Source organism: Balaenoptera borealis (genome assembly GCF_965194805.1).
Source record: "Balaenoptera borealis genome assembly, chromosome: 7".
Classification (NCBI taxonomy): domain Eukaryota; kingdom Metazoa; phylum Chordata; class Mammalia; order Artiodactyla; family Balaenopteridae; genus Balaenoptera; species Balaenoptera borealis.
The window spans coordinates 88,720,665-88,739,350 of NC_138864.1; the positions used below are offsets into that span (position 1 = coordinate 88,720,665).

Below are 18,686 nucleotides of genomic sequence, written 5' to 3' on the forward strand. Positions count from 1 at the left end.
ATTTAAAAAAAAAAAATCGTTAAGTGCTTTTAAAAAATGCTTTGGTAAAGCTGAATCCTATGTATTGAAAAATAGCCACTGTAGGATACAGTGGAAAGCAGCTATAATAATAGACCAGCAAATTCCACCCAAAGGCCCAACACGCCACTATCTGATAAAAAATTATAAGCAGCGGAGCTTCCTATATTTGTCTTTGTACCTAACAGAAATGGCCTCAAAGCCCTTTTGTCCTTCTCCCTTAACTCTTCTGGTCTGCCTTCTGCTGGAGTTATTTATGTGCTTACTGCCTTCAGGGGGCAGTCAAGTCCACGGGGATGGCTTCGTTCAAACCTTGCTCCATTTGTAAATCAACTTACGCCATGAACTTTGGGGGTGAGGAACAGCCTGTCCTAATAAACTTCTAGAAAAGATCTGGAGTAGATCAGAGATCTTCTCCCCACCCTCAAAACCCCTCATAAATGCCTGCTCTTTGACAATAAGAAACTCACGTCTGAAATCATTTCACGTCCCAGGGGCTTTCTCCTTTGTGGAACCTGTCACTGTTGTCAAAGTACCACATGAACAAAAGGCACTTTCTGTAATTTTCAAATCTACTGCTGCTATAATTGATAGCAGAGAAACCCATCACTAAAAATTATTCCCTGTAGAAACTCATGCCTAAAAATACGATTTTTCTTTATTTCCTTCACTCCTGAGTGTACCAGAAGTCAATTCTTTAACATCACAGAACCTGAGAAGGCCCACTTTGTGAAGGTGTCCTGTCCAATTCACCAATGCTCCTGAAAAGTCGAGGGACATTGTGTTGAGTTCTGGAGCATCCCCTGCGCACTACATTCTCTGCATGTTTTCCCATTGTTGTCAATACAGTGCAGTGTGCTTTGGCTGAAACATTTGAATGTTTGGGAAATGCCTTTCTAAATAGTATTCTTACCACAAAGTGGCTCAAACCCTTGAATATGCTAATATGTGCTGTGGCTCTCCCAGCAGGACATTTAGTTTACAGATTTCCCAAACTTTTAAAACTTAAAACAACAACAATTTTCTTTCCTAGCACACCTATTAACATCTCCCAGAGCGGGAGTAAAAGCAAGGATTTTTGTGTCAAACAGGTCTGAATTGAACCTGGACTGTGTCACTTATTGGCTCTGTGACTTTGGGCAAGTTATGTATCCACTCTAAGACTCAGTTACCTCATCTATAAAATAGGGACAATAGTAATTATTACTTAACACTTTCTACATTGTAGTCTTATCACAGTTTGCTGTCAATCTTCTCTTCCAAGTTATAAAACCCTTGATGAGAAGGATTATGTGTCATTCACTATTACAACCCTAATATATAATTCATGGCACGACATAGATACTTAATAAGTACTTGTGAAATGAATGAATAGAATGAATGATTACAGAGAAATGACTGGCTGAATGAATATTTCTTTCTCCTTTCATTATCAGTCATATGCTTACAGCTACGCTTGTCCCTGGGTTACATGAATTTCTACACATTTGCGTAGGTGCTTGGCATACAGAGCCAGAGCTCTTTCCCAACCGTGTGATTCTCTGCATTAAGTCATCCACACTCCATGGGAGCTACACTTGCCATTCCCCTGAGCCTTAGTGACCTCATGAGTCATATTATCTGGCTTGTATTAAAATTTCAGGCATACTTCCTTCTTGGAAAATAGCGTGGCAATGGTGGGAAAGGTGCTGGAGTCCAGAGACCTGAACCACCAGCTCTGCTTGCAGATGGCATGGTTAAATTATGTAACCTCTGAGTGTCTGCTTTCTATCTGTAAAATTGGATGGAAGGACTCAAAGACATTTGTTAAAGCTAATTTTGTTTGCTTGTCTTAATGACAGGCAAAGGGGGCAAATTGTAAGCAACGTGAAAATGAAGATAATTGCTCTCTCTCCTTGGTAACCTTTTCACTGTCCGTTATATAGCGTTTAAGCCATTGTTTCTAAAGTACGAAGACCACACTTCCATCTTCTGAAAAATTACAACTTCAGAATGGAGGGTGCAACTGTAATCAGTGGTTGGAGAGAAAGTTGGGGAATAGATTGTGAGCTGGATATAAAACTCTCCTAGCTGGAAGCTGTAATGATGTTTCTGACTCACTGAGAGCAATCATCTGAGGCATAAGCAGATTCTCCATCCACAATGAGGGGCTTGGTTCTGGAAGTTCTCATTTGATCCTGCAATTTGTTATGGTCAAATCTTTTCAGCTTCTCATTATTTTCTCCCTTTGATTGCAATGTTTCCTTATTCCAGTTTCAAATCCCCTTCAGAGTCTATTTAACACTCTCATGAGTGAATTGCAGAGGAAGCCATCACACAGGCTTACAGAGATATAAGCCCTCAGCCTAGAGTCTTATAACCCAAAGAACCATGGATATGTATATTGCATTTCTTTATTCAAGGACTTGGAAAATTCCAGGGACAACATGACACGGTTCCCTAGCAGTCTACAAAAGGGGAAAGGTCAACCCTTTGCTTGATCATCAGAGCACACAGCAGCATATACCCATGATGCTTTTGCTCATTAAGTTTTTATCAAATAGTGGCATGTCTGGCTGGAATTTGCTGGTTTATTATTTTATGTGCATTCCACCATAACCTACAGTGGCTACTTTCCAATACATAGGGTTTAGCTCTACCAAAGCCCAATTTGATTTTCATGTTCCCACATTTCCCAGCTTTATGACTTTAAGATACGTGGGAAAAAATGAAGTCAGTTCATGTCATTTTCTTCTTCCGGAGACCAAAAAAAAAAGAGAGAGAGAGAAAGAAAGAACTGTAAAAGTAACAGAAAACACCACCACTTTTGAATGCATTCTCTTATATCACTAAATGTCTTTTCTTCATACATATTTTACCATTAGCTAAATTTCCTCCTTTCCTTCTCCTGGACCAATTCTGCATTGTGGAGCTATTAGTATCATCAGTACATTTAGTCACACTGCTTTTATCCTTCTCTATAGGAAATACCTATTTTTAAAAAAAAGTCTTAATTTAAATAACACTATTCCCACCCCACAACTTTTCCTGACATTATTCATTGATTTTACTATAACCACCGCCACTGCCATCATCACTACATACTTACAGAGGTTCTTCTATGTGTCAAGTTCTCTATCAGGCACTGTATATACCATATACCTACTCAGCAAGGTAGGAACGAACAGTTCTTAACCTTACTTTATAGTTGAGAAGTCCACAACCCAGTACTGTTTAAGTGAATTGTCCAAGGCTTCACGATGAATTTTGTTTCATTTTGACAGTTTCTTCCCTAGTATCTGGGCATGTGCCCAAGTTCTCCATGGCTGGACTCCATGGGCTTTTCTTATTATTTGATATTGTCCTACTCTTTAAACACATGATTTCTGGCAAATAATTGGGTTTGTCAGATAGTGGGTGTGGTTCAGTCCTTGGGTTGTCTTGGGTCAAGTTCTTTGTAACATACTATTCTAATTTTTTACTGTTATTGTATTTGCGTTCAGGTTCCTAGATCAGTCTTGCCTTATGTTACACAATTAATCAATTTCCTCATCTTAGTTTCCTACTGTTGCCGTAACAGATTACCACAAATTTAGTAGCTTAAAAACAACACAAATTTATTCTTTTTTTTTTTGGCCATGCCACTCGGCCTGTGGGATCTTTAGTTCCCTGAGCAGAGATCGAACCCGTGCCCTCTGCAGTGGAAGCACAGAGTCTTAACCACTGGACCACCAGGGAAGTCCCCACAAATTTATTCTTTTATAGCTCTGGAGGCCAGAAGTCCTAAATGAGTCTTAGGAGGCTAAAATCATGTGTCAGCAGGGCTGGTTCCCTCTGTACTTTCCAGGGGGAGAATCTGTTTCTTGCCTCTTCGGTTTCTAGCAGCTGCACATTTTCCTTGGCTGATGGCCTCATCACTCTCACCAATACGTCTGTTGTCACATTTTCTTCTCCCATGCTGATCCTCCTGCCTTTCTCTTATAAGGACCCTTGTGATTACATTGGGCTCATCCAGATGATTCAGGATAATCTCTCCATCTATAGATCCTTAACTTAATCATGCTTGCAAAATCTTTTTTGCCATGTAAGGTAATATTCACAGATTCTGAGGACTAGGATGTGGACCGCTTTGGGGAGGCCATTATTCTCTATACAATACTGCTCATTGAACAAATATTTATTGAGCAATTACTATACGCAGTGAAATGTGCTGGGCTTTGGGGAAGTCACAGGGAACTTGAGAAATAAATCAGCCAGATTATCTGCTTTCATGGAGCTTACATGTTAACAGAAGGAGCAGACGTTAAATAATAATTTTACAGTTATTTATCTTATTGTACAACTGTTTAATTACAATTGTGATAAGTTCTGGAAGCATGGAATGCCATGAAAGAAGAGGAATCCTAGAGGACCTAACTTAACTTGGAGCATCAAGGAAAACTTCTTAGAAGAAATGACTTCTGATCTGAGCTCAGATGTGGGTGATTAATTAGGTAAGATAAGGGCCAAGAGCGGAAGCTGAGAGACCAATGATTAAAATTTTAAAACTCAAAGTATCTTTTAGAACTTTTCAAATTCAATAGGGTCATTAGCTTTTCTTGAGCTAAGGGAAAAAAGCATATTCTCAAGAGATATATGGTTGTCGTTATTTTTTAACTTCTCAAAAGCAGGCAAGAAACATTTCCAAATTTGAATACCGTATAAGTAAGTACCTTCCTTGGAATTATCTGATTTCTTCTACTTATCAGAAGTCAAGGGTAACTTAACATTTGAATTGTTAGTGCTATCCACTGAAGATTCTTGGGATCGCTAAGAGCTTAATGACCCCCAAATAAGACTTTAAATAAGTCTGAGTAGATACATTCTCCAAGATTCCAAGTATAGACTTAAACCAAAATACGGCTTGGAATGTCTGTCAAATCCTTTGAAATGCTGGGAGAAATGATTGAATGGCAGACTATACATCCAAGTATGGTGTTAAATGCTGTTCTAAGTTCTGTTAGAGTTTTAAACCTTCAAGTCTTCAGGGAGCAATTTAATTTAGTGGTCTCTGATATTTACAGCCTGTCTGTTTCTGTGATAATTTCTTGTCTAATGAACTTCAGAGAGTTTTGCAGAGGCAAAATACGTAAGAGGTAGATGGAATCTCATTTAGTTTTCACTTTTTTAATTATGAGAATAGGATCATCATATCCCCTCATCATTTTTGGCCCCTTGATCTTCTTCTTCTATAGACCAATTTTTTTTGCAGCCTTTGCTCTGTTTTTTCTTTTTGATTTTGTAAGAGCTCTTTGAATCATGGAGAAAATAATTCATAGTGTGGCATATTACAAAAACATTTCCCAGTTTGCCATTTGTCTTTTGACTTTGTGTATGCCAGGGGTTTTTTTTATTTATTTATTTATTTTATTTTATTTATTTACTTTTATTTATGGCTGTGTTGGGTCTTCGTTTCTGTGCGAGGGCTTTCTCCAGTTGTGGCAAGTGGGGGCCACTCTTCATCGCAGTGTGCGGGCCTCTCACTATCGCGGCCTCTCCTGCCGCGGAGCACAGGCTCCAGACGCGCAGGCTCAGTAATTGTGGCTCACGGGCCCAGCTGCTCTGCGGCATGTGGGATCTTCCCGGACCAGGGCTCGAACCCATGTCCCCTGCATTGGCAGGCAGACTCTCAACCACTGCGCCACCAGGGAAGCCCTATGCCAGGTTTTTATAAGTTAGATGTATTCATATTTCCCTTTGTGACTTTGGGTAAATTATGAATAAAATTGCTCAGGTTTTTCTTCTTTTATGGTTCCATTCTTTATGATTCAACCCTTAATTTATTTGGGATTTATTTTGCTATAAGGAATAGATGAACACCTAGCTTAAATTTTATTCCCTGGATGGCTAGTCTTTAATCCCACCCATTTACTGAATAAACCAGTGTTTTGCCACTGATTTGAAAGGCTATCTTTTTTATCAAAAACAAGAATCTCATATGCATTTGAGTTTATTTTTAGACACTATATTCTGTTCCAGTTTAAGCTTTTAAGCTGACTTTTTTGCATCTAGATGGCTATATTCCCCTGTAATTTACCTTACTGCTCATAATTTCCTGAGATGTTTAAAGAGGAACCTTAGAAATATTGTCAAGTAAACAACTCCACAACCAACAATTTACTTGAATTTTGATTTCTCATCTATAAAATTGGGATAATGGAATAACTTCGCAATTGTGTTGGAGGATTTCAGATGATGTATGATAAGTACTTAGTCCAGCTTTTGGTATGTTATAGCCACTCAGATTGTGGTTGTCAATTGCCTTTTATTTTTCAGCCCCGAATGTGTACCTATCATACATAGGGGCTTAGTAAATGTATATTATGAGACTAAGAGAATGACTGTCCATGCCTTGAAAGCCTATCAGTTTTAGCCAAGGCTCTTTTCACCTTAGTACCATTTCTGGCCTCAGTTATCATAGATATGGTTGTCTTCCAGACACAGCTATGAGTTTATTAAGTGAGGTAATCTGGAAAACTTTATTAAGTCTTCCAGAATATCAAGGTACACAAAAAATGTTCCAAAGCTATAGGTTATTCTTTCTCGGATGTTTGTTCCCTTCAAAAATAACATTTGATTTTCTAATGATTTGCCAAGTCACAGCTGAAGAATAGCCATCACTCAAGAAGGAAATTTCCTTAACCTAAAACTCTGATGATCACACAAATGGCTTCTTTCTTACTTAATAATTTGTTTTCTCGTAGGCCTGGATTTGTGAGAAAACACTCACATACTATACAGAGTTAGGGTGGAGAACAGGAGAAGAGCAAATACAAGCTGGGTAGGTTGACCAGACAACTGAAGGAGAAGAGAAGCTTAATTTTTTCTATTTAGTTCAGGTTTTGAGCTACTATTTTGCTAGAGTTGTCCATGGTAGTAGCCTTGGAGGCTCCAATGTAACCATGATGACAGAGGAAGCAATTTCCTTTCCTTGTTTGGCACAGAGATGCTGTTAAACTGAGAATGCTTAATCATTTTTATTTTCTATGTACCTGCCACAAAAAAGCCAAGTCATAACACAGATAGGTTAAAGAAATTTACCCAAACACACACACACACACACACACACACACACACACACACACACACACACACACACACCTTGTTGAACAAAATGGAGCTCGGGATCAGAGATTATTTTTCTTGAACAAGAACAAAGGAATAATTGATGGTTACTAGAGAACAGTTTGGTTTTAAAGGGGAGATGCTAAACTCCAATCCTCTTGCCAATTCGACCTCACTGCTCATTCATTAATTCATTTTATTAATAACAATCACCATTTATTGAACATATACTTGATTCCAAGAACTGTGGTAGCCTCTGAGAATATGCCTCCAAAACTATTCAAGTTTGAGGCTCCTATTATAATGAACTCTAGGCTGTCTCAGTAGGGGAATAATGCAGAGATGCATTTCTGGGAGGTAACTATGGCCTTGGTCAGAGTGGAGAACTGGAAAGGACAGAGTGGATGCCCATGATGAGTCATCTGGAAGATTAGTGGCAGGAAAGGCCCAAGTCTAGATAGATGGATCAAGACATCTTTTTTTTTTAATTAAAAAATATTTTATTGTTAAAAAAATGGGATCAAGACATCTTAAGGCTTAGGTTGGGTCTGTAAAAAAGATAAAAAAGAAGATGCACTGGGAGTACAGACTCCAGCAAGTGCTGGGAAGGAATGTAGAGAGAAGGGATATTATGAAGGCATTGCTGTCCTATTTTATAGAAAGAACTGGGTTCAAATGTAAGCCCATTCATTCAATACACATTTATCGGGCACAAGTAGTGTGCCAGCCTCCTATACCCATACCAGGCAGTGGGGGGAGAGAGCTGGCTCAGGAATAGTCCCAGCTTTACAACTCGTAGTCCAGCAGTCAGTCTCATAGAGCCAGACACTTAAACTAATGACTCAAATGCAACAGCGGAAGTGCAATGATAGCTGTTAGGACATGGTATCTTGGGGACAATGCAGAAGGGAGTCTAATCCTCACTGGAGTGGGAGCACGAGTGTCAGATGGTTTCTTGCAGAAGGTGACAACTGAGCTGGGTCTTAAAGGATGACTCAGGGAAAGGGTATATTATAGGTACAGGGGGAAATAGAGCAAGGCTGGGAGGTGAGACTCAGCAGGATGTGATGGAAATGATAAGAAGTGTTGAGCTGCTGGAGAGAAATAGATAAGGCAGTTTCTCCAAGAACAAGGCTGGGTAGGTAGGAACAGGTTAGCTAGTGGAACTCAGACTTCGTCCTGACCTTGATGGATGGCTCTGAGGGATTTAAGCAGGAAAGGGGACATGGTCTGACTTGCGTTTGGAAACATCACTTTGGTGCCTGGATTTGAGGATTTCAAGGGTGGAGGTAGAGATATCAGTTACAAAGTTGTTGCAGTACTCCATCCTAGAAATGATAAGCCCCTGAATTAGGCAGGTGGAATTGAGGATGGAGAAGGGGGATAGACTAGAAAGAACCATTTAGGCGGGTGAAAGGTGGTTTCAAAACTGAGATCTGGAATATGGGAGGAATAGCTGATGTGGGGAAAAGATAATAGTCCAGTTTCTGACATGTTATGTTCAAGGCATCTTTGGGACTTACAAATGAGGATATTTATCTGGAAGCTGTATGCACTGGCAGAAGCTCTGAGTGAAGTCTTGAGCTTTATTTGTGAGGCTTACAAGAGCAAACATTCTGTATGTTTATGATGATCAGTCACTCTTCTAAGAATTTTCACACATATTAATTTATGTAACCCTCACATTAGCCCTTGGAGGTAGGCTCTACTATATTCCCCATTTAACATATGAAGAAACACAAGGAAGTTAGGTGATATATCTCAAATCACTCAGCAAGTACGTGGTGGAGCCAGGGTCACTGACGCCCTCAGGCTGGCATCTGAATCTCTGTGCTTAGCCACCAGGCTGTCTTGCCTATAATCACTCAGGGAGAAAGCCCAGAGTGAGCAGAGTCTTGGCTGGGTGGGTCCTGGTGCTTAGGAAGGGAAGAGTAACCCTCAAAGGGACAGAGTAGTGCAAAGAGAACCAGGAAAGGGCAGAGGAGTTTCGGGAAGGGAGTGGCAAGCAGTGTCAAACGCAGCAGATGATGGATAAGAAGGTTTTTGGATTTGATGTTTAGGAGGTCATTGGTGGCCTTAAGGAGAGGTGTTTCATTAGCGTGATGGAGCTAGAGGCCAGCCTTCAGTAGCTTGAGAAGCAAATGGGAGGTGAAGAAAAGCTCTCCTCTTCTAAAAAGTTGCTGGATTCTGCTGCTGCTGCTGCTAACACTTATTAGTACTTATTATAAGCAAAGCACTGTCCTAAAACTCAATCCCCTCCCCCCTCAGACAATACACGTACACACATATATGTATGTATGCGTATAAATACATGTAGAGATATATATTAAATTGTTAAATATTCATAACAACCGTATGAAGTCTGAGTACCATCACCATTTTATAGATGAAGAAACTGAGGCCCAGAGTGATTGAGCAACTTGCTTCAGGAGAGACAGAGTAAGAAATGAAGCCAGGCTTTGAGCCCAGGTGGTCTGGCTCTAAGACCTGTGCTCATAACCACCCTATTGAACTGCCCCTCAATTAAAGGCAGCAGAGAAATTTGATTGTAGCTGGAGAGGAATGGGGGTTCTGGGAGGTTTATTTTTATATTTAATTTTTGGAATGGGAGAGACCTGAGCAGGTTAATAGGTATCCTCATTTTCTTCCTTGGGTGTAGATAATTTCAGTGCAACCTTGCCCAATTAGCATACTGTTATGAGAAAATCCATAAAAAAGGAGTGAACTCTAAATAGATTATTTCTAAAACCTCCAGTTCCCTCAGCCCTTCTATGAGGCCTTATTCCCAGGGGACTGGAGACTAGAAACCCATAAACGGAGTTTGTTAATGAATCCATGAGAAAAGGGGCAGAAATCAAGGAACCAAGGATAATGCTAGGGGATAAGTGGAGACACGTGACTTTGGGTGTCTGGGAAGCTACCAGATGACAAAGAAAAAGCCAGTAGCAGGAGGAGAGACAATACTTTCTGGCTTGTTGATGGCAGCTTTCAGGCTTGAGCCAACTCTTCTCACCCTTCAATGCTCATCAGAAGCTTTGTACAAGTGCATAGGCTCCCCCCAGAAATACTGAACCAGATGCACCGAGGTGGGACTCCACACATATTTCTGAAAACGGCTTCACATTCTAAAATAAGCTAAACCTTTTACTCTGGTATATTCCATTGAGACCAGATAAATCCTCACAAGAGAGGAAGTAAAGCAAATACATGTTCAGAACTGCCCTTGCCATCTTATCTTTCATTTAACAAATGTTATGAAGCACCTACACTGTGGCAGGCATTGCACAGTCCTGGAAACATGATGGTGAGCAAGAAAGACATGGTCCCTGCCCTCAAGCGCTATGAAAGAAACAAAGTGTTATGTGAGAGCACAAAGGAGACCTTCTTCAGATGCGCGGTTCGGGGAAGGCCCCTGTGAGGAGGGGACACTTCAACAGAAAGCTGAAGGAGGAGAAGGTGCTGACTGTGCAGAGAACTGGAAGGGTTCTGGGCAAAGGGCCCAAGAACAAGGCGCTGAGGCAGGCAAGTCCGGGAGTGCCACGTCAACACGTACTCCACCTTGAAGACAGTCACCTCCACTCCTTCCCAGGGAGGGCCCAGCCCTTCTCTGCTGAGTTTTCTGTTCCTCTCTGCACCCGCTGTTGGAACACTTGTCTCTTCATCATAGCTTGTTTCCAAGTTGGTCTCCCTGCCTAGAATCACTCTTTGCATCGCGATTGCCTGCCTCATTTGCTGGAATACTGTCCTACATAATTCATTCTCTATAAATATTTGCTGCCGGAAAGAAGAAAACAGAATCATTCTGTAGAAGCTACAGGACTTTAGGCAAGTCTTTTAATCCTCTAGGTCTCAGTGGACTTATTTATAAATAAAATGGGGGAATCATATCTGTCCTGCAGATTTGTGATGGTTAAAAGAGATAGCTTACTCAGGGTGCCTCGCAGCGGGGCTGGCACACAGTAAGTGCTCGAGAAATGTTTGCTGAGGCGTGACTGACTATGTGAGTGACTGACTATATGATTTAACTGGTAATGAGAAAGTTGGGATACTTGTGCAAGGTTCTTGGAAATTAAGCTCTTCATAATATTTCATTAAAGCTAAAACCAGAGCTGTGTTTACTTTCTGACACTGAGGACTGGCTACTCTGAATGTGCTTCATAATTTATGTCAAACACAGGTGTGCTGATGTGAAGAGTTGCAGGTTGAGTTCAGGTTCTACTCACTAGGTATGAGACCTGGGTCAAGACCTTAAGCCTCAGATGTAAAATATGTTTGATAACTATACCTATAAAATAGAGTTTGGCCCTGTGATACTATACTAAAGTTGGAGACATCAGTATGAACTCATGTCCACGCACACACACACACACACACACAGATGGGTAGATTCATGGGTTACATACATACAAATATACTTTACTAAACTCTCCTCTAGGAGGATCTAGAAGCAATGTCATCCTAGTAACAACAGGCACACCCAGAAACCAGATCTCAGTTTCTAAACACCATTCTCCAATAAAAGGAACCAGGTCTCCTTCGAAAATGGTGGATTGTAGGATTGGGGCAGGAAAAATACAAGATGATGCTGGGTCATCTGGCATTACCAGAAAGTAAGGAAATTCTAAAGAAAGAAAGGAAAAAAAGAAGGAATGAAGAAAGGAAGAAAGAAAGAAAGACAACAAGAAAAGAAAAAAAAAAAGGAATGGAATGGAGCTGTGTCAAAAGGACCCAGGGCAATCCGAAAGAGCTCCCAGTGGCCAAAGCTGAAAAAATCTGAGCAAGAAAATAAGTAACATAGTACTGAATTATAACTCAAAGTATGAAATACATATACACAAGTCTATATTGACATAAATGAATAAATGAATACATAAAAAGGGAAGGAGAGATATATCTTTGCAGAAGAATTCCAAATAATATACTCCCTTCTCCAGGAGGTAAGCTTAGAGCCCCCATCCTATTGAGTGTGGTTTGGACTTAGTGATCCAGTTCTAAAGAACAGAGAAAAGGAAAAGGGAAAAATAGTGACTTTCCCATGAGGAAGCCTGGCAAACACCACCTCAACAAAGTGATCAAGGTTAACGTCCCCCTGGATGTCATGTGGGTATCAGGTACCCCTGATAAAATGTGATGAGAAGGGCACTTAACCTCTGTGGCGTTCCTTCCACAAAAAAAAAAAGACTCTGCCTAATCAATATAAAAACATCAAACAAATCCCAATTTGAGGGACATTTAATGAACATACTTAACCAGTACTCCTGAAAACTGTCAAGGTCATGAAAAGCAAGGAAATATTGAAAACCCATCATAGACTAGAGGAGACTAGGGAGACCCTAAATGCAACGTGTGTCCTGGATTAGATCCTGGAACAGAGGAAGGACATTAACGGAAAAACCGGTGAAATCCAAATCAAGTCTGGTTACTAGTCACGTACAAGGGTAATGTTGGCTTCTTTAGTTTTGACCAAATAATGTTAAAATGTTAACATTAGGGGAAACTGAACTTGGGTGAGGGTGTACTCTCTATGGAATCTTCACAACTTTTTTGTAAACCTGAAATTATTCCAAAATAAAAATCTTATTTAAAAAAAAACGGAGTTTGGGGGCGATTAAACGGTAAAGCACATTGCAAGCTCACGGAGCTAAGCACATCATTATGAACGGAAGGGCACTGTCCATTGTACAGAAGGAAATTTAGTGATTAATGAATCTTAGAAAATGTTAAATTTCCTGTCCATCTATAATTTTTTCCTAAACCCTATTACCTCCCATTAAAAGAGACACCAGATATTTTATCTGACACTTAATGTTTAAAAAATATAAATTCCTGAGGTCAGATTGTTTATTCCTCAGTTGAACAAGAATTTGTCCTGTGTCACTTTCTCATAAAAAGTGCTAACTTTCTCCTTTCCAAACCCATTTATGTCAGCTTCCTGGTAGTTTGATTCCAGGGAAACACGAATTCCGTGTACATGCACACACGCCCACACACTCAGCACTGGAGAGCTTTTGATTCCTGCAGAAATCGGATTTACTGTGGGAAAAGCTGTTGCAAAATCTGGATTGCTTTCCTAAGGCAGCAGGTCTCTTTTGCAGTCGTTTAAATGGGTTGGAGGCCCCAGGGAAATAGAAGAATCTATCTCCACTAGCGCACACATTCTGAACATAATTCTCTTGTAATGTGGATCAAAGTGGTGTGAAGTAAGCCTTGACTATGCCTTAGAGATGTTGGTAAATACGGCCCGTCCCTCCAGCTCAGGGGTGGTGAGGAAGGAGATCGGTTCAAAGCCACAGAGTCTGCTTGGAGATCTCAGATTTCAGGGACCCAGGAGGGAGCAGCATAAAACTGTGGAGGCTCCAGGCTGCCCCGGGCCCAATCGGGGCTCGTACATGGTAACCCTCTGATCTAAAAATGAGAGGTTTAAAGCAACAGGGCACACATGAAGAAACCACATCCAGTTTTCAGCTGGACAGCTGTGGTGTCAGGATCGTGCTCATGCACATGCACACACAGACACACACTGGCAGCAGGCAGGGCCTTGCTTTGTGTGCAGATGAGAGGAGGAACGCTATAAATAATCCCCCCGAAGCAGGTAACACAAAACCATCTGGGTGGTCTTTACAACACAGTCTGCAATTTTCTTTTTCCTCTCCTCTTCTCTCTCCTCCCCTCCTCTCTCCTTTCTCCTTGTCTTGTCCTCCTCTCCCCTCCACTCCGCCTATTCCCACTCCATTCTCCTCGTGCCCGCTGAACACTGTAGAGTGTTTCTTGCTTCAATTAATGATGGAAGGAGTTTGTCATTTTTGAGCGCATGGTAGAGAAGGATTTGAAGATGTGACTAAAGGACTGGCGAGAAGTGGGCTGGAATTTCAGCTTTGCTGTAGATAATGAACACGGGTTCGTTGCCGTCCCTACATGCTGTCCCACCTTTCGCTTTTGGCCTCACTAAAGTCAGGCACCTGTTGCTCTGCACTGCGGGGCTTCGCCCCTGCAAGCCCCTGGAGCAGAGAGACCCCTTTGTCCCTCTACTCCATAGCATGCATTTCGCAGGGACGATGGCTTGCATCATACTACATTTTACCGGAATCTGAAACACATGAAAAGCAGGACACTGAGGGTGCAGAGTCCTGCTTGTGAGGAACTAGCTCGCCCAGGAGCAGTGGTTTGACTCAGAATACCAGTACCCCAGGGGTATCAGTGAGGCACAGAGCACAGTGGTAAGAACTTGGGCTTTAAGGACAAACAGACCCAGGGCTGAATCCTCTCCTTGCCCCTTACTAGCTGTGTAACCTAGGCAAACTCCTTATCTTTTAGTCTCAGTTTCCTCATCTGCAAAATCAGTACACCCCCAAGAGCACTGCTAAATGAGATCACGTATGTAAAGTGCAGTGCCTGGTACATTACTCACGTACCACGTATGTGCCTGGCAAGATGGAGGCGACAAAGATGGGCAAGATGCAGAGCTGCTGCCTGATATATTTACATTCTAATAAGGAAATCTATGTAAACTTAATATCTCTGTGACTCCCTTTCCTCATCTATAACGTGTGGATGACAACAATGCTTATTTCATAAGACTGAATGATTAACATACATGAAACATTTAGAAAAGTACGGGCACATTGTAGTACTCGAAAAGGTATTTCATGCTGATGGTTGAGAGGAGAGTTAACATTTTGTGGAGAGGATTAAGAGTTATTTTACAGAGAAGGTGACAATGAGATGAGCTAGAAGGATGGCCTTGGTGTTGACAGGGCATTCTGGGTAGAAGGAATGATTAAGAACAAAGGTGCAGGGTTGGGAAGGTTGAGGTGGGTTCAAGGGGGAGCCAATCACTCCTTTTTGGCTACAGCATGAGCTACACAAGGATAATAGTAGAGGTCCAGGAAGGCTTTTTGAGAATCCTAAAATGCTAAGTGAAAATGTGTACTTAATTGTGCAGGCAATGGAGGTCATAGGTTGCGGGAAATAATATGATTAGAGGTATGCAACAGGAAAATTAGTGTGGCCATGAAGTAAGGACAATTAGAATTTCCATCAGCAATGCAAATGAGAAACTAGTGGCACTTCATTTATTCATTCAACAAATATTTCTTTGTTATGTATAAGGCACCATCCTAGACATTGGGTATACAGAGATGAACAAGATAGAATCTGACCTCCTGGAGGTTATAGCCTAGTGGGAGAGACTCACAGATGATCATGCAGGTATATCATTCAAGACAAGGCAAGTTCAAAGAAAGAACCTACAGGAGCTTTGACAAGAAAAGTGTGTAAAAGAAGTCAGGGATGGCTTCCTCATCCTTCAGGCAAAGATTTTGGGGTGGACAAGATCATATCTATCTTATAGAAAGACATTTCTGGCATCCGGATGGAAAATTTATTGGAAAGAAGTCAAGAGCAGATTTGGTTGAACTAGTTGGGAAGCTATAGCAGGAGTAACATCAAAAGATGATTGTGTGAAAACTTCATGCAATGATACTGTTACTTGTAATAACACAGATGACTCTCACAGACAAAAGAAACCAGACACAAAGAAGAATATACTGTATTCTTCCATTTACATGAAATTCAAGAGTAGAACTTTATATAAATGAACAAATCTGTGGTGGTAGATTTCAGAGTAGTGGCTATATTGGGGGGGTGGTTATTGATTGGAAGGGTCAGGAGGAAGGCTCTGACAGGCTGGAAATTATATCTGTATCTTTACTACTAATTCACACCTGCTTTGTAGGTGTAATTTGTGTGCCATGGGAATGAAAAGTAGGTCTGATATGTACCATTTAAAATAATGCACACTCAAAATGTAATGTTAAGGGGGAAGAGTAGGATAAAAATTTGTACATATAACATTATCATAACTCTCAAAGAAATTAATATAATTTATTTAAAAATTAAAAGGAAAATAGCTAATATTTTAATATTGGTTATTTCTGGTGGTGGGATTTCAGTTGACTACTGTGAAGAGATACCCCGAGGGGATTTTCAAAAAACACTGACACAAAGGTTAAGAGACCAACCAACCTCTCTGAGCAAAGGACAGGGATGTGAATCCCAATTCTGGTCTTTCTCAGGGGAGTGACTTTCAGCAAGTTCCGTAACCTTTTTAACCCTCAGTTTCCTCAGTCTTAGAAAAGGGGTCATCATGGTGCTTCCATGCTGGGGCTATTTGGGGGACTAGACAGGATGAAGAGTAAGCACAGTGAATGCTCAGTAAATATCAGTTATTGCTATTAAAGGAAATTGTGGAGGCAGAAGAGGATGAAGCTGTCCACATTTGCACCAACTGCCCCTCTTTTCTGTGTCCTCCGTAGAGATGGAGGCTGGCGATGGGATTTGAGGAGGATGGTGGAGGGACCAGGGAGCACGCCCAGCTGGGGTGGAAGCTGAACATTTCTGAGATGAAATCCTCCAACTTCCTCCCAGCCAGAAAGGATGGTCGAAATGTTCCCAAGTTGGGAATTGAAAAGGGGGTGGTGATGGGAGGACAAGGAAATGCTATTTCGAGTATAAATTCTACAGAGTATAAAAATAAAGAATGTCATTTTAAATGGGATAGTTTAAAGTTGAACATTTTGTGACTATGTATAGCTGTGAGTGTGGAAATATATAAAATGATGTTATTTAAGGAAATCACAAAAACCCATATCACTTGCCTTTGTACATAGAGACACGTTATTTCTGTACATTATCAAACAGTGAATATTATTATATTCGCATGCTATTTGAATACATGGAAAAAAATTTTTTTAATGAAAATTAACCCTTCTAGAAATCAGTGGAGACCACATCTTCTCAGGTAGAATTAAGGGAAATTTAACTGGCGCTTAGTCAATTATCGAGGTAGCATGAAACGCACATGTACCCCAGGTATTTGCATCTCTTTCTTCCTGCTCAAGGAGACAGCCTTATGATATTTAATATTACCTGTAACCCAAATCGTGTTCATTGGTTAGGCCAAAAAGTGTTAAAATGACTTTATTTCAATAAGAATAAAAAGGAAATTACAAATAAAACAGAAACCTGTTGTGTTATATATAGAAAGACTATAATTCTGGGAAAGGGGACATAGAATTTTATTTTACTTATTTTGTTTTATTTTATTTTATAGAAGTTTCTGAAAATCATTATTTTGAGGCCTAACCAGGTCTAATATCATACTCTTATTCATAGCACGAGCAGGAAATTGTGTCCACATTAGTCTGTCTCCATCTGCATTCCAATTCAGAATTGTCAGGACTTCCCTGGTGGTCCAGTGGTTAAGAATCTGTCTTGCAATGCAGGGGATGCCGGTTCGATCCCTGGTCAGGGAACTAAGGTCCCACATGCCACAGGGCAACTAAGCCCACACACTGCAACTACTGAGCCCACATGCCACAACTAGAGAGCCCTCGCACCGCAACTAATAAGCCTGTGCGCCACAACTAGAGAGAAGTCCATGCACTGCAATGAAGAGCCCACACGCCGCAATGAAAGATCCCATGTGCCGCAACTAAGACCCGAAGCAGCCAAAAAATAAATACATAAATAAATATTAAAAAAATAAATAAATAAAAATAAAAAAATTGTCCAACATGATATAATGCACACACGGTATTCTGAAGAGCTACCTCTGAATAATAATGATATTGGTAATAATTATATTAGCTACCATTTTTATTAATACTTATTTATGCAGCAGGTATTGTGCTAAGCATTTTATGTATATTAGTTCACCTACTTCCCCCAACAAATCTATGAGGGAGGTATTTTAGGTATTTTGTTAGACCGATTTTATGGGTGAGAACAATAAAGCTTAGACTAGGGGGAACAACTGCCCAAGTTTTCCCAGGATGTGGGACTTCCAAGTGCTTATACCAGGAAAGTCCTGGGCAAACTGCATGAGTTGGTCACTCTATAAAAGTAACTTGCTTGATTTTTAAGGGGTGGAGAGGGATTTAACCTCTTCTCACCTTGGCTGGTCAGATTTCCTATGTACTGCCGCCCCAGCTCTAGATTACAGTCTAAAATAAACAACAAAGACATTCTTTGGTGGCATGGGGGAGGGATCTAAGCTGAAGTTTGGGAATATTATTCCAGGTGATGTAATGGAAAATGTCATTTTGCCGGTCCCTGTCCCCAAACCACTGAGCCAGTGAAGCTGAACCTCCCTTTACCAGATTTCCAAAGGGCTTGCATATCACCGTAATCTGACATTCAGAACGAAAAAGCACTCACCTTGGGAAGGGGATAGAGGTGACACAAGGGTTGGCCAGGGTCCTGTTTACAAAACTCCAGGGTGTGACACACCACATCAGCATTCACATCAGCTCTGAGCCTGGAGGGAAATAGGGCAAAACAAAGGATATTTAAAAGCTCTCAGGCATTAGGAAACAAAAGCTATTTCAAAAGAAGGTCAGTTCCCAGAATGGATTCTAGTATGGCCTTTGAGTCCAGTTCCATGCAGCTGCTGGATCATAACGATTTCCTGCCACTTGCTCTCTCCTACTTTTAGAATAAGGTCCTGGAGGTGGGGAGAGGGGGCTCACAGCACTGGGCTGTGAGCCGGCCTCTCACACGGGCACTGTGATGCTTTTCAGGAGAAG

The 18,686-nt window shown here is 40.9% G+C and overlaps 1 protein-coding gene across 4 annotated transcripts in view; it reads right to left on the reverse strand.

Moving 5' to 3' along the window:
- The window catches only part of AOAH (acyloxyacyl hydrolase), a 178,404-nt gene that overhangs the window by 121,082 nt on the left and 38,636 nt on the right, over positions 1 to 18,686 (reverse strand). For all 4 annotated transcript variants that reach the window (XM_082399520.1, XM_082399517.1, XM_082399519.1 and 1 more), the window contains one exon: positions 18,319 to 18,418. In XM_082399520.1, coding sequence (XP_082255646.1) covers positions 18,319 to 18,418 — 100 coding nt within the window. The remainder of the gene's footprint in view (positions 1 to 18,318; positions 18,419 to 18,686) is intronic.